Genomic DNA, 16,657 nt, shown 5'->3' on the forward strand with positions numbered 1-16,657 from the left:
TTAAGGAATGATACCAACATCAATAGTCTTACGCAAGGATTCAAACCTCGGGCCATCAAGAAGTTTGGTGAATATGTCTGCCTTTTGATTGTCAGTATTTATGAACTCTAGACAAACTATCTTGTCCTCTACCAAGTCCCGAATGAAGTGATAACGAATCTCGATATGCTTTGATTTGGAGTGCTGAACTAGATTCTTTGACAAGTTTACGGCACTAGTGTTATCACAGAACACACACATAGTGTCTTGAGAAATTGCATAATCATGTAGTAGCTTTTTCATCCATAACGATTGTGCACAATAACTCCCAGCTGCAATGTATTCAGCTTCGGCCGTTGAAAGGGATACTAAATTTTGCTTTTTGCTCATCCATGAAACCAAGTTATTTCCAAGATAGAAGCACCCACCAGACATACTTTTTCTATCATCAATGCACCCTGCCCAGTTAGCATCTGAATATCCCGCCAAACACTCATTTGAATCTTTTGTATTCCAAATCCCATAGTCAAACGTGCCATTGACATAGCGAACGATTCGCTTTACTGCTATTAAGTGGAATTCTTTAGGAGCAGCTTGGAACTGTGCACATACCCTGACACTGAATGCAATATCTGGTCTACTTGCTGTGAGATAGAGAAGACTGCCAATCATACTATGATAAAGTGTTGGATCGACATCAACACCAGTTGCATCTATGCTTAGTTTTGTAAAGGAGCTCATGGGAGTAGAAGTATGTTTCTTAGAATCTAGGCCAAATCTTTTGACAAGATTTTTGGCATACTTCTCTTGAGAAATGAATATTCCATCTTTCCGTTATTTCACTTGAAGCCCTAGGAAGTAGTTCAACTCTCCCACCATTCTCATTTCAAATTCCTTTTTCATTTCTTCCGAAAATTCATGAGTTAGTTGATCAATTCATGAGTAGTTCAACTCTCCCACCATGCTCCAAATTCTCTCTAAGGAATTCCACCCAAAAGTACCTTGAGAAATCATCAACTACCACTATAATGTATCTCTTTCCTCCAAGGCTTTCAGTTCTTGTAGACCCCAATATCTCTTTGCATTTTTGTGATGGCTTGCCTTTGTTTGTTTTCCCATTTGGCATGCTCCACATATAGTCTTCTCCACCTTTCCAAACTTTGGAAGTCCTTTAACCGCCTCAAGTTTAGATACTTTAGATACTTGTTTGAAATTTGCATGTCCAAACCTGTGATACCAAAGTTTCAGCATATCAACACGAGCACTTCTACATGAAATAGGTGCGGTAGGGACTACTCCATAGCAATTATCAATAGTCCTATTTCCCTCCAAGACTTGAATCCCTTTTTCATCGATGATTATGCACCCCTTCTTTGAGAATTGGACAAGAAAATCTTCATCATAGATTTGAGTGATGCTTAAGAGATTTGCCTTCAATCCTTTGATGTATAGCACATCTTTCAATAGAGGAAATCCCAATATTTCAACTGTCCCTTTGCTGAGAACTTAAGTATGGCTCTCATCACCAAAAGTCACATAATCATAGGCTTTCTCTTTAAGAGTCTTAAAGAGTGATTTATCTCTTGTCATATGGTAAGAGCATCCACTGTCAAGATACCATAAGCATGAGTTGAAAACCTTCAATGAGGTGTGCACAAACAGACAAGCATGAGACAAGCATTCTTGACCATCAAACATAACTTCATCTTTATTTTCCATGCTTCTGCCAAATTGAATTTTCGTTTTCAGATTATTAATCTTTTCACACAATGTTCTATTTCCTCTTTTGTACTTTTCAATCAAAGAGTTAGACTCACGTAAACTATTGTGTAAGATGTGATTCTTAGTTTCAAAGTATTTCAACATGTGAACAAACATCATAGCATGTTTCCTGGATTTAATTAACTCTAAAAGTTTATTTTTAGAACGTCCTTCAAACATACTCATAGAGTCATTATCACAAACATCTAAGTCATAATTCAACAAGACCTTTTTCACACTAGCATCCATAGCCAAGGGGTCTAGGATCGCAGTCAGGTAATCAAACAATAAAAAGTGCACCCGCTCTGATACCAATTGAAAGTTTAATATGTGTATAAAACACCCTTGAACGTTTAGACCCCAGATTACAAATTATCAATTCAAACTTATAATTAAACAATTAATGTGCGGAACATGAACATAAGCCAAACACAGAATTGATAAACAATCCAAGCCAATTATAATCACATCCACAGTAGAAAATAAAAGGCAAAGATAAAGGAAGAGAGATGCAAACACAAGGACAACATCCGATGTGTTATCGAAGAGAAAACTGAAGCCCTTGACGTAAAACCTCTCCGCCGTCATCTAAGCGGTAAATAATCCACTAAAGAATGTAGTTGGGATACATGAACAGCAGAAGACCCTCCAGCCTAATCTTCCCAGTGTACCTAAGCCCTCCAAGCTTCTTGCTCCAATGAGGTTGCGCCGAACCTATTTCTTCTTTAGCTTATTGGATTCCGGTATACACTATAGCATCAACCAATATTCATTGGTTCCTTCCAAACTGCTTCCCTTAGCACCAAATGTACATTCTCATAGATATGGGTGTGATGAGAAAAGGATTTGGTTAATAACCTCTCAAGGATGTATTAATTGAGAGGAAGAGAGTAGAGGAATTTGTAGACTTTCATAGTGAAAATTGGGGATAAGGAAATCTTGTTTTTCTCTAGGGTTTCTCTCAAAAAATTCTCTCTGGAAGCTCTCTTGATTTCATGGGTATAAGGGTCTATATATAGTGGTGTGTGTTTGGAATACGAAGAGTCAGTTTTTGCCAAACATAGTAAGTTGGCGGCTTGGCCTCGCGGCTTGTCCAAGTTATGAGTTCAAGTTGCGAGGTAATGGCCTGGCCAACATGGGACATTTGTCCTGTAATGCAACAACTAGCGTGACCCTTCACCTTCCCGCATGCTTCTCATGTGCACAGCATTTGGCGGCTTGCAAACCGCGAGTCAGTCGCGAGTCCTAGCCGCGAGTCTCTGCTTCTTTGCACAAAGATGAGCAATTCTTCACACTCTCTTCACATACTACGCTTACATGAATCCCACCTAAATATAGAGTTACTAAGTGCTAAATTACAAGCAAATTGGCACAGAATAAAGCCAACAAGATGATTGATAAATTTCAACTTTACAGCTATGAGATAATTTCAGTATCAACCTTCATTGTATTCATAGGAAATTAATTTCAAGTTTAACTAAACGAGTTTTATCTAGTAATTTAGTGAAGCTATTGGCATTGGATGATGGAAATCCAACATGCATGGCCGGCATATATAGTTATATGGAGGTTCTGCAGAGAAAGAGTCAACGAATCCATAGATTATAATAGATTAATTTCACATCCATCTGGCTGCATAATTTCGAAAGTTGCTGATGTTTTTGATGTCTTTACAATGATTATATTAGGATAAAGGATACGTGGGTATTGCCAAATGAATGACGGTAAACTAGTCCAATAGTGCTATGAGGAACTGGATTTATCCTAAGAATGGAGAAGTGTGAAAGTTCAAAATGGGTATGAAACACCCTTGAACGTTTATACCCCAAATAATAAAATTACCAATTCAAGCTTTATATCAAACAATTAATGTGCGAAACATGATAACAAGCTCATAACAGAATTGATAAACAATCTAAACCAAATATAAACACATCCACAGCAGTAAATATAAGGCAAAGATAAAGGAAAGGAAGATGCAAACACACGAACAACACACAATGTGTTATCGAAGAGGAAACCGAAGTCCTCGGCGTAAAACCTCTCCGCCGCCCTCCAAGCGGTCAAATAATCCACTAAAGAATGTAGTTGGGATACATGAACAGCAGAAGACCCTCCAAGCCTAATCTACCCAAGTACCTAAGCCCTCCAAGCTTCTTGCTCCAATGAGGTTACGCCGAACCTATTTCTTCTTTAGCTTGCCGGATTCCGCTACTTGACCATAGCATCAACCAATGTATATTGGTTCCTTTCCAAACTGCTTCCCAAAGCACCAAGTGGACATTCTCACAGATGTGGGTGTGGTGAGATAAGGGTTTGGTAAATGACCTCTCAAGGGTATGACAATGGAGAGGAAGAGAGTAGAGGAATTTGTAGAGTCTCTTTAGATGTAGATTGGGGATGAATCAATCTTGTATTTCTCTAGGGTTTTCTCTCACAAAATTCTCTCTGGAAGCTCTCTCAATTTAGAGGGTATAAGGTTGTATATATAGTAGGGTGAGAAGGGAATGCAAAACGTCAGTTTTTGCCAAACAGGGTTAACTCGCGGCTTGTCCAAGTCGCGAGTTCCAGTCGCGACGTAACAGCCTGGCCAGCCTGGAACTTTTGTCCTGTAGCGTGACAGCTGGCGCGACCCTTCAGCTTCCCAGTGTGCTTCTCAAGTGCCTGCCTTTCACGGCTTGCCAGTCGCGATCCACCCGCGAGACCTAGCCGCAAGACTCTGTTTTTCTTGCACACTCTTGAGCTTTTCTTCACATCTTCTCACACACTACCCTTACAATTTTCCCACCTAAATACAGGGTTACTAAGTGCTAAATTACAAGCAAATTGGTCACGGAATAAAGCCAATTAGATGGTTGATTAAATTCAACCTTACAAAGTGTAATGTTTAGGACTGCAAGTGAAAATTTAATTGTAGCCCCATCATTCATAAATCCGATCGCAAAATCCATGGCAATTATGTTTAGAGAAGCTGGTTTGATAGTTTCCTGGTAGACAATTTCAGCATCAACCTTCATTGTTTTCGTAGCAAATTAATTTCAAGCTTGTTTAGTAAACGAGATTTATCTAGTAATTGAAGTGAGGCTATTGGCATTGGATGATGGAAATCCAACATGCTTGGTTAGCATATATAGTTTTTTTTTTTTTTTAGGAAAAGTGGTGAAACGAATATATTCATAGTTTATAATAGATTAATTTCACATCCATCTGGCTGTATGATTTCGAAAGTTGCTGATGTTTCTGATGTCTCCAAAGTTGCTGTTGTCTTTTATGTCTCTATTATGTTCTAAATATTTAGGATTAAATGTCTATAATTTCAACTTGTATGTGTTGGCAACTCAAGAACAAAAACATGTCTAGAATAGGTGTTAGACATTGCTCAAAATTGTATAGGTCAAAACTCAAGAATGTACAGACTGTAAGAAAAATGTTTATTTTTCTGTGAAGCTCGACCGATTGAATGGTGAAGCTTGATCGATTGAAAATCGCAGAAAAATAATTTCTGTAGAATTTTAAATAGACCAAAGCCTGCGAAAATGTTTAGAGTTTTAGTCTAACACTTCTACATATAAAAAGAAAACCCTAGCCAGGTTTTGAAGACTCTTGGAAGACTAGTGAGTTACTCCCATGAGATCTGAGAGGTTTTGTACTTCTAACTCTACAAGCATTTACCGGAAGAAGAACTAAAATCAAATGCTAATGGAATCTAGTTGTTGCATAGATCAACAAGCCATGATCTGAAACCTTGGAGTGGAATCTCAAAGTCACAAGTGTGGGTGCTTGTGTGCTGCAAATCCAAGAGAGAATAAGTCCGTGGTCTCGAAACTTACACGTGGTCGTGTTAGTAAGTTACTACTGGAAGTAGTAATAGATTTATGGTTAAATCTAATTGTAAAAACTTCGATTCTCTATAGTGGATTTGTTTTATCTTGAAGATAGCTAGGTTAAATCCTCCCTAGATTTTTACCTTGAAACTGTTGGCTTCATTGGTTTTCCTAGATCATCATATTGTGGTGATCTTTATTTTCCGTTGCTTTGCATTATATGATTTATTCTTGTTTAACCTAGATCTGAATAATTAACCTAAGTAACTACTTGGCTAATATATTAGATTAAACGATCTGCATTAAGGGGTCTAAACAAACAAACAAGTGGCATAAGAGTAGGTTAGCTCTTGTTTGAGTAGTTTACCTTGAGTTGATCCTTGACCCCTGCTATCATAGAACATGGTCACTCTCTTGTTATTCCTCCCCATTTTGATGGGAATAACCATGCTTACTAGAAGGTTAGGTTGAAAGCCTTCTTGAAATCTCTAGATGAGAGAGTATGGCTCTTTGTTGGGAATGGTTGGTAGAGATCTACCACTGCTGTTAGTGAATGGAACACTGCATAGAAGGAAGCAACAAGCTTTAATAGTAAGGTTATGAATGCTATATTCAATGTTGTTTCTGTGGAAGAATTTAAAAGGATCTCTAATGTAGAGGTTGCTCATATTTCTTGGAATATTTTGTAAGAGGTGCATGAAGGCACTAAGGCAGTAAAAATTAATAACCTGTAGCAATTGACGTCCAGGTTTGAAAGTATCAAGATGTTTGATAATGAGATTTTTGATGAGTTCTATGCCAAACTAAATGACATAGTGAACTCTGCTTTTAATTTGGGTGAAGTATATGATCAATCTAAAGTGGTTAGAAAGATTCTTAGATCCTTAACTGAGGATTTTAGACTTAAAGTCACTACTATAACAGAAAGTAAGGATGTGAACACCATCCCTATTGATGAACTTGTAGGATCTCTATAATCCTATGAGTATGACCTACCTAAAACCAACAAATCCAAGTCCTTGGCTTTAAAATCTATTGATGATGTAGATGATAGTGGATTTGAGGATGAAATCTCTTTTATAGAGATAGCTTATCTTGTCAATAACTTTAGAAACTTTTTTAGGAACAATAACAGAAGGGCAAGAAATCGAAACAATGTTGACACTAAGAATGTGAAGAAGTACGAAACAACCAAAAATCAAAATTCTAAAAAATCAAAAGATAAGGTAGTTCAACCCTTTAACAATTCTTTAGGTCAATAGTGTTTTGGTTGTCAAGGTTATGGTCACCTTAGGTCAGAATGTCCTAGTTACTTTAGATATAAGGGAAAGATTATGGTTGTTACCCTTAGTGGTAATGAAGTTTTTGATCACGAGTTTGAAAGTGGAGAATCCTTTTGAAATAAGATATGACATCTATAAGGGAAAGATTATGGCTTTCACTGCTACAACTGAAATAAGTGAGCCTGAAATTGTTATGGAGAATCCTTCTGATGGGGAACTTTCTGAGAATACTGACTTGCAAGAAACTTACAACAAGCTTTGCAAGATTGTAACAAAGGATGCCATGAATGTTGACATAGGTTTGAAGAAGATAAACACTCTTGAACAAGAAAAGAAAAATCTATTGGTTAAACTGTTTGATGCTAATGAACTCATAACCTCTGTTAAGATTGAGAACATGTCTTTGATTGAGAAAGTTAAAAGTTTTGGAATCTGAATTATCTGTTGCAAGAGAACAACTTGATAGGACTTCTACTTCTAAACTAGATTATATGTTAAATGTTCCAAAATCTTTTTCTGATAAGACAAGGCTAGGGTTTGTAAAGAGTGTTTCTACTTCTGTTGTTCGTCCTCCTAAGTTTGTTCCTGCTACATCTATTTCTACTCTTGAAGTTAAGGTACCTAAAGAAGAAATTCAAGCTACTAGGAGAACTAGGATAGATCTAAGTGAGTGAAAACCCAAGAAACCCAACCATCCTAGAAGCAAGACACAACACAAACCTCAATGGTTTCGTCATTTTTATGGTGGAGTTATGCATACACACCCAAATTGTTTTAAGTTGCAAGCTTCAAAGCAAGTAACCAAACAAAAAGTGTTTGTGCCAAAAGCACAAGATCCTATGACACTTGTTCATGAATTGGTAAAGGTTCTTAACATTTATGCCAATATTGGAGCTGAAATTAGGTCTAATTCATTTAGAAACTCCAATTCCAAGTTTTCATCTAAGAGAGTGTGGATGCAAAAGACTTAGTCTCAGTAAGTCTACTGACATGGTCCTTGTACTAATTCTTTCAATCTCTTGTGACCAAAATGTTTTTCATTAGGATTTGCATTTGCATTACTTTCTAGGTTCGTTTATGATTTTTTTTTAATAAAAAAAAATACAAAAAAAAAAAAATTGTGTATTACACATCTTCAAGTGTGTAATTGAGGTTGGCCTATGAAATTTTCATTTCATGACTCTATACCTTGTTTAGCTTTGATGAACTATTTTTCTACACTTTGCTAGTTTGTGCTATGTAGTCACATTCTTGATTTTGAAGTCACATTATTTTGATTGTAAGGACTAAAAAATCCTAGGAGAAAAGCATAAATAACTATCTCACCACTGTTACTCGCCAATCATGAACATCTGTTTGCAAATTATAAAAGTCATGCTTGGTAAGGTGTAACACTTACACAGCAAGATTAAACGAGGTGTTTATTGTGAAAAGAAGTGAAAATAAAAAGAAAAATAAAAACATTATTCAAAAGAAAAAGAAAAAGGAAAAGAAAAAGAAAAAGAAAAAGAAAAGCAAAAAAAGAAAAAAAAAAGGCATCAAAAGAAAAAAAAAAATTTTACATGATTGCAAGCGTGTTTTTTTAGGAGATGTGAGAATTATATAATGTAACTGTTTAGGTGATAGTCACTTTCAAACTTATGTGTTGATAATGTAGAAATTTTGTTTAATTTCTATCTATAAATCACCTTTTGTATATCTCATTCACTTACTAGTTGCTCACACCACAAGCAAATCTTTGTTAAACTCTGTATATGTGATTGTGTGTTAATTTTTGTGGCCATCCAAAATTGTGATTCTTGAAATGTCTAGTACTTTATAGGGTTTTGGGGTAAAAATTTTGTGAGGAAAATTTTTGAATCTTGATAAAAGTTGATTTGATTGGAAGGAAAGAGTTTTTGAAAACATTTGGAATCATTGACATGCATTTCATATCATAAAAATTGGTTTTAAAAATGTTTCTGTAGAAAATTTCCAAGTTTTCAAAAGTTTCTTATTTTTCAGGACTCAATTGATCAAACTTGTTTTTCAACCAATCGAAAATTAAGTTTTTAAGGCTAAAACTCTCAGGTTGACTCAATTATTCCTTCGATTCCTTCCGATCAGTTGAACTTGTTTTTAAAATATTTTTGATTCCTAGCTCGATTCCTCCCGATCAATTGAAAATCATTTTTTAAAATGAAAAAAGAGGAATCTGAACCTTGTTCTTCATTCTTTTGTCTTCCTTTTTAATCCCTCTCTCGATTCCTCTTAGTCAATTTTTTTTTTTAGTCTTTTTTTGAGTCAAAGCTTCAAAGGTTTTTCTCCTAAACATCTGGTAAGACTCTTTTACCCCTCCTTTTTTTGTTTATATTACATGCATTCAAGCCTTTCATCAAAAAAATTTCAAAATTTCGAACCAAAAGGATTTTAGGGTTTTTGATGATTTTGATTGTTTTGATCCAAATTGTTGGATGGGTTTTTGTTCACGCATCATATAAACATGATTCACATGCTTTGATTTCAAAATTTTCATGATTTCTACAAAAATTCGAAATTAGGGTTCATGTGTTCTTGAGGAATTTGGGGATTTCGTTCATTTGGATGAAATTGAGTGAAATTGGCTTATGATATTTTTTAATTGAGTAATTATAACATGTTTTATACCGGATGTGTTGTTCAATTGGTCAATATAAGGATTTTTGGAAAATTAGGGTTTCAAAATTGGGGATTATGCTTAATTTCTAATAATCTTGGTCAGTTTTCAAAATTGAGATAAAATTGAACTGTTTTTTGTGCATTAGATCATGCATCATATGTGTCCTTGCATCATGCATCATATAGTTTTTAAAATTTCATTTTATTTTGTGTTCTAACTCTATCTGATGTAGTTAGCCCTTGGTTTTTGTTTTTGTTCTTTTTTTGTTCTTTTTCTTTTTTTGTACATTAGTCATGGCTCTTAAGGTTGGTAGAAAGTTTAAAACCAAAGCTAATAGGAACACAGGATCCTCATCCTCTTTTGCTTTGGTTGATAGGTTAGGTTTCCTACAGCCAAAACTAAGGAAATTTTTGAGACTTTGACTAAGTATAGGTCTATCTGAGGGGAAAGACAATTAGTTCTAGATGAGTTAGATCCTTCCATCCATAGGAATCTAGTGTCTAGGAACTGAGGTCCTTTGTGTGAAGTTTCTTACCCCTCTCTTACTGCAATGATCAGAAAATTCTACTCGAATCTCTTTGTATATTCTGAGGTTACTAGTGGTCATTATTTGACTTCCTGGATTAGAGGAAAAGAGTATAAGATAATTAAGCATGTAGTTTTTGAAGCTCTAGGTGTCCCTCTTGTTCGTAGACCCACTTTCCCATACACTAAGTCTCCTCCTCTTGATGATGTGATGTCTTTACTTTGTGGTAAATCAGTCTCTTGGGGATCTAAACCAAGAATAAACTCAAGTTAGTCGATTGAGGTTAACTATCTTTTCTTTAGGATAACTTTTCATAACATCTTTGCTATTTCTCACATTCACACTATCCCTTTAGATAGATGTGCTTTTTTGTATGCATTTATCATAGATGGGTACATGTATAGAAGTAAACCTAAGTTACACAGTTTGTCCTTTCTAGTCTTTATCTATAGGGTTTTACACTTTTTAGGATTAGACAGTTTTCATTCCCTTGAGTTAGTACATATTACTACCCCTATAGAAGCCACCTTTCTTAGACAACGACAGGCTCAAATGAAAAGTTCTAATCCAAGCACTAGGACTTCAAAGAGACCAAGAGATTAAGCATTTATTGCTGCTCCTGCCTCTGGTGATCAACCTACTACTAAGGTGATACCTATGATCTTACTGCTGCTATGGATCCTGCTGCTGATGATACTATTGATCCTATTATTGCTCCTCCTCTCTCACTCCATGCCATGATGGAGACGCTCATGACCATTTAGGCAGCTCATGGATAGCTGCCTTGAGACCATATTTTGCTGAGTATAGGAGTGGCTTTCCACCTCCTCCACCCTTTGACTTTTGATGGTTGCCTTGGGCAATGTGTGATAGGCCACAATCTGAATGACCCCTTGTGATTAAACCAATTAATTAATTAGCCAAGTTATTAATTAATCAATTTATCATGCAATTTCATGGAAGCACAAACAAATCACCAAATAACTAAATATGCAGCGGAAAATAAATGATATGGTGATTTGTTTACGAATGGGGAAAAACCTCGCGGCAAAAACCCCACCGGATAATTTTCAGGTCACCACTCTTGAAACTCCACTATTATCAAATCAAGCAGTTACAAGTAAATGAATCCTAAGTACCTTACCAGCCTACAGTTGAACCCTTACCCCAATACCCAATTGGACTTGATCTGTAGCGACAGTTCCCACCTTTGATGCACGGCTCCCAAGTACGTGACTAACCAATGCACGGATCCCAGTACGTGACTTCAGAACACCAACTTAAGGAAGAAAGGTTGGCTGCAAAGTTCTTTAGTTCATCCTACACGATGAAGATCAGGAAGATGCTTGGTCACAAAACCCTATGGTGCAAATACACAGCAACTTCTTCAGAGAAGATGAAATAGGTCAAGAACTTCATCTTTCGATCACAATTTGCTTGAATAGAGATTGCTCAATGAGTTTGCAACTTGTGTCACACTTGACGGCTCTTAAAACAATCCTTTTATATGTGTAGGGTTTGGAGAAAAGAAGGCCCAAAAATATATTCACGGATCCTAAGAAAATCAGATCAGAAAATCTAAAATTTTAAATCTCGACAGATAGCAAGTGTTGAGGTAGCTATCGAGCAGGTGTCGAGCTTTAATTAAATTGCACTTTAGCTTGCTTTTTCTTGGACAGACTTGATGACTTCAACACTTGACCTTGAAACCTTGTTTCTTGAAGTATTAAAAACACCTAGAACTACCCAATTACAAGTAAAGTGCATTTTGTCAAAGGATTAGCCAATTTACATAAATAAGTGACATATGTTCTTAACAAATGAAAACACATATGTCCTAACAATCTCTCCCTTTGGTAATCCGTGACAAAACCACAACAAGCAAATGAACAAATGAGAGAAGTCATAAATCACTAAACTCATATTCACTTGTTGAATACAATAAAATCTATCCTAACACAAACTCTTGAAAAACTTTGCAAGAAGAGAGTTTATGGCAAGTAGACTTTGACAACCTGTATTTCTGAAACACTTTAAATAAAACTCATCAAGGCATCTTGTGTGAAACAGAAATAATAGATTGCATACAAATATAAAGAACATGTGTATAAAGATAGAGAAGAAACAACACATGAAGAGAGAGGTGAAAGAAACATACATCCATATATATAAAGAAGTATAAGTACAATATATGTAAAGATGGTCAAAGGACCTCATATACAAGATCAATGTATCTATAAAGAATAGAAAAGAAAAGATACATAAAAACCTCACTACATCCCTCAAGAATATCAACACTCCCCCTATCAAAATTTCCTATACTAACTCTCCCCTTAAGATGACTACTCTCATAACCCAAAACTACTTCCCCTTTTTGTCACGAGTGACAAAGGGTAGAGTGTCATGTAAACATCTCATCAATAGAGCTAGCATCTCCATCATCATCATCATCATCATCATCCTCAGAATCTGAAGCTGCCGGAGTAGGCGGTGAAGGAGTAGGCTCTGGAGCAAAGCCACCCATGGTCGCCTGCCATCGTGCAATATGACCAACACGAACATTCACCTGATACAACTCAGTAGAGAGTGTATCAAGGCGAGTGTCCATGCGCTGCAGCTGCGCCATAATGTCTCCTAGAGATACATCACCCGATAAGGAAGAAGGAGCGGATGTAGATGGAGCTGATCTGGATGGAGCAGATCTGGACGGAGTCGAATGGGAGGGAGGAGTGGAATCTATCTGTTGCGACCTAAACTGAGCCTCACTACGTTTTACGGTAGCGGCATCTATGGCAGATATGTGTGTGAAGTGGTCGGACACAAGAAAGGGAACGGAAAAATGGCGTAAGATCCTCGTGATAGCGGAAGGAAAGATGAGTTTATTACTGAACGCCGAATCAAGATGAACATCTATGATAGAAAGAATAAAGTGAGAAGGAAAATCTATAGTGAGATGCTCAAGAAGAGATAACAAAAATCGAGCACGAGGCTTTGTGATAGAGTTGTAGTGAGAGAGAGGATGGAGTACAAATGTCATCACCATGTTTAGGAATCTAGGACCTTTAGCAAAAGGCCTACATGATGTGTACTGATGCTCACCCCAATCAGCAGGACGCTGACAAAAGGCAGGGATGAGCTTATCTTTAGACACAGTCCTCAGACGCTCATAAGAAGGATAGTCAGGAAACTCTATCCTAGGAACCTTAAGCACATCCGCAACTAGTTGCAGTGTGACAGGAATGTGCATACCTCGAACGCGAGTGAAAAAGAGAGGTACTGAACAATCTATCCCATGCATGTTGGAGTAAAACTCCTGAATCAGCACAAGGGGACAAGTGACCGGGATGTCACACAGTGACCCCCATCCCTTACTGTGAAAGACAGAGGGAAGGTCAGTGTCGGCGAAGTCTGCCAAAATGACTTGGCGTTCCGAATGAACACCTCGTCAAGAATAGTTCTCCGTAAATGCCTTGTGGGCATCTCCATCACAGAACTGAAGGTTAAGAGGAGCAGAGTCAGAAGAAGAGGAAGCTCCAGAACGCAAAAAGAGCAGGAGTGGATTTATGTTGGGTGTCATAGACACTACTAACGTAAAAGAATGAGAAAGAGATAGAGAGGGAGACAATCAGAAAAGTTCCAACACAGTTCAAGTAGAGCAAATATGATGAACAAAAAGAACGTATGCATGGGAATGCATGAGCATGTGACATGCAAAGCAAAAATGCATCATGGGCTCAGCCCAATTCAATCCTACCAGCACACAGCATAAAGCACACATCTAAATGCATGTAAATGTGATTTTAATGCACATGGAATGCAATGTATGTCATTTTGAAAGTATCTAAGTGAAAACCCAACGCAAAATTTCAATAAAAACTCATTAATTTTGAAAAACCCCAAAAATTTCAAAAAATCCCAAAACCTAGGTTTCAAAACATGCAATGCATGAAAAAGGAAGGGAAAAATGCACTTACCAAGTGATTGAAACCAAGGGAAGACCGAAATGGAAGAGGGTTTGAAGATTTGAGTGAGAAAAGGGTGTTTGGGAGGTGAACAGCCACGGACATATCGAGAGAGATCGAGGGAATGAAGTCTGAATTGCGAAAAGTCCCTAAAAAGACACTTCAGTAAATCTCGACAGCTGAGGTGTCGAGAGGTATCGAGGAAGCTGTCGAGGAGGTATCAAGAGCAATGGCCTTCGACAAATGGAGGTGTCGAGAGGTATCGAGGTGCAAGATCAAATTTCAAAGATCAGAAGCTCGATTGATCGATAAGGTGTCGAGGAGGTGTTGAGGAGACAGAAACTTTCTCGATCAATCCATCAGGTGTCGAAGAGGTGTCGAGATTGCGATAAGAAAAAGGCTTGAGAAGCTCGACAGATGACCAGGTATCGAGGAGGTGTCGAGGAGGTGTCGAGCAAGCAGTTAAAAGCAGTTTTTCGAGAAAAGAAAAACACAGTCATGAATGCAATCCAAAATACACCTCAACCAATGAACCATTCAACATATAAAGCTCTCAAAATCATCTCTCAACAAGAATTTAAGTACATGGATCCCTAAAAACACACACACACACACACTAAACAAGTCTAACCAATTTTATTTTTCAAAAACAAGTTAAGACAGTTTAGTGAGCATACATTAGCACATGTAAACACTTGTGATGGCCAAATCACATTGTACCTGCACATGTATCAAGAGTAGCAAAGAATATTGCGTATTGTGTGTGAAAAACACCGCAAGATTGCATATGTGTATACATGTTATGACTATTTGAGATATGAGAAAATAACTTTAACTCACACACAATCATAACTGTTTGATGGGGACTATCACCTTTGAAGTACATCCTATAACTCCCACATCTCCAAAAATACACGCTTGCAACCATATTTAAAGCACTTTTGATCTTTTTGCTTTTTATTTTCTTTGCATATTTTCTTTTATTTTGGCATACCATACATGGGCATATAAAAAAGAGCGAAGAAATACCCAAGATGTTAAGCATTTGACATTGCACTTTTGCTATGCCGAAGCATATGAATGTCTTTGACACTGCACTTTTGCTATGCCGAAGCATACAAGTGTCTTTTATGATAGGCGAGCAACAGTGGTGAGATGGTTATTTATGTCTTTCTCTTAGGATTTTGTAGTCCTACCCATCAAAAAGAGTGATATGAGTATTAAGCTTTAAGAGATAACTTAATCTTACTCATCACAAACAAGAGCCACAAAGCTCACTTGCTTTGTTGTGCATAGAGATGCTCATCTAAGTTACAAGAGATACAAAATTTAGAAACTTTGTTTCAATGACCATCCAAGGCACACAAGTATCAAAGTACACAAAAGCCATATTGTTTTTATATTTTTCTGATTTTTCAAAATTTTTTTTTTAAACAAAAAAAAAAAAAAAAAAAACAAAACTGAAAGTAAACACACAAAACATGTTAAACAAAGCAAAGCATAAAACTAGATACAAATGCATGAGGAAGAAGAACAAGAGAAAGAGATCAATCCGTAGAGATGACACCAATGTTTTGACAAAGGAATTCAAAACGTTTACTGTCAAGAGATTTGGTGAACAAGTCAGCCTTCTGATCATCAGTGTGGATAAACTCAAGAGTGAGAGTACCATTTTCGACAAGCTCCCTAATGAAGTGATGTCGAATCTCTATGTGTTTGGTTCAAGAATGCTGAATAGGGTTTTTAGAGATGTTTATCGCACTAGTATTGTCACAGTAAATGGTGAGATGCTCTTGACAAATATCATAATCATGAAGGAGTTTTTGCATCCAGAGGAGTTGGGTGCAACAGCTATCGACAGCAATGTATTCAGCTTTTGTAGTGGATAATGAGATGGAGTTCTGCTTTTTGCTCATCCAAGATACAAGATTGTTACCTATATAAAAACAACCCCCTGAAGTACTCTTTCTATCATCAGCATTACCAACCCAATCAGCATCAGAGTACCCAGCTAAAACACCATTAGTGTCTTTGCTATACCACACACCAAATTCAGCACTGGTTTTGACATACTTAATAATTCTTTTTAAAGTAGTCATGTGGGATTTCTTGGGATTAGCCTGATATCTAGCACACACTCCAACACTATAGCTAAGGTCAGGTTTACTAGCAGTAAGGTAAAGAAGACTACCTACCATGCTTCTATAAAGAGAGGGGTCAACACTCTTACCTAACAAGTTTACAGTGAGCTTAACATTTGGGCTCATAGGGGTTCTAACAGAACTAGCAGATTCTAAGCCAAACTTTTTCACAAGATTCTTAGCATATTTAGATTGAGAGAGGAATATACCTGAATCTTCATGGCGAATCTGTAGTCCTAGGAAGTGAGTCAGCTCTCCAATCATGCTCATCTCGAACTCGGCTTGCATGAGTTTTGAGAAGCCATGAGCAAGTTCATCCTTGGTCGACTCGAAGATGATATCATCAACATAGACTTGAGCAACTATCAACTCACCATCTTCCTTTTTGATGAAGAGAGTTTGATCAGCCTTTCCTCTTGTGAACCCATGTGACACCAGATATTGTGTGAGTCTATCATACCAGGCTCTAGGAGCTTGCTTCAACCCATAGAATGCCTTTTTAAGGTACATCACATGATCCGAAAAGTGTGGATCAATGAACCC

At 37.0% G+C, this 16,657-nt stretch overlaps 1 protein-coding gene across 1 annotated transcript; it reads right to left on the reverse strand.

Moving 5' to 3' along the window:
* LOC136063125 (secreted RxLR effector protein 161-like) lies at positions 1-720 on the reverse strand. Its single transcript, XM_065763040.1, has one exon. It carries the CDS (start codon positions 718-720, stop codon positions 1-3), a length of 720 nt encoding a protein of 239 aa, XP_065619112.1.
* Between the last annotated feature and the right edge of the window lie 15,937 nt (positions 721-16,657).

Source organism: Quercus suber, unplaced genomic scaffold (genome assembly GCF_002906115.3).
Source record: "Quercus suber isolate HL8 unplaced genomic scaffold, Cork oak 2.0 scaffold_488, whole genome shotgun sequence".
NCBI lineage: Eukaryota > Viridiplantae > Streptophyta > Magnoliopsida > Fagales > Fagaceae > Quercus > Quercus suber.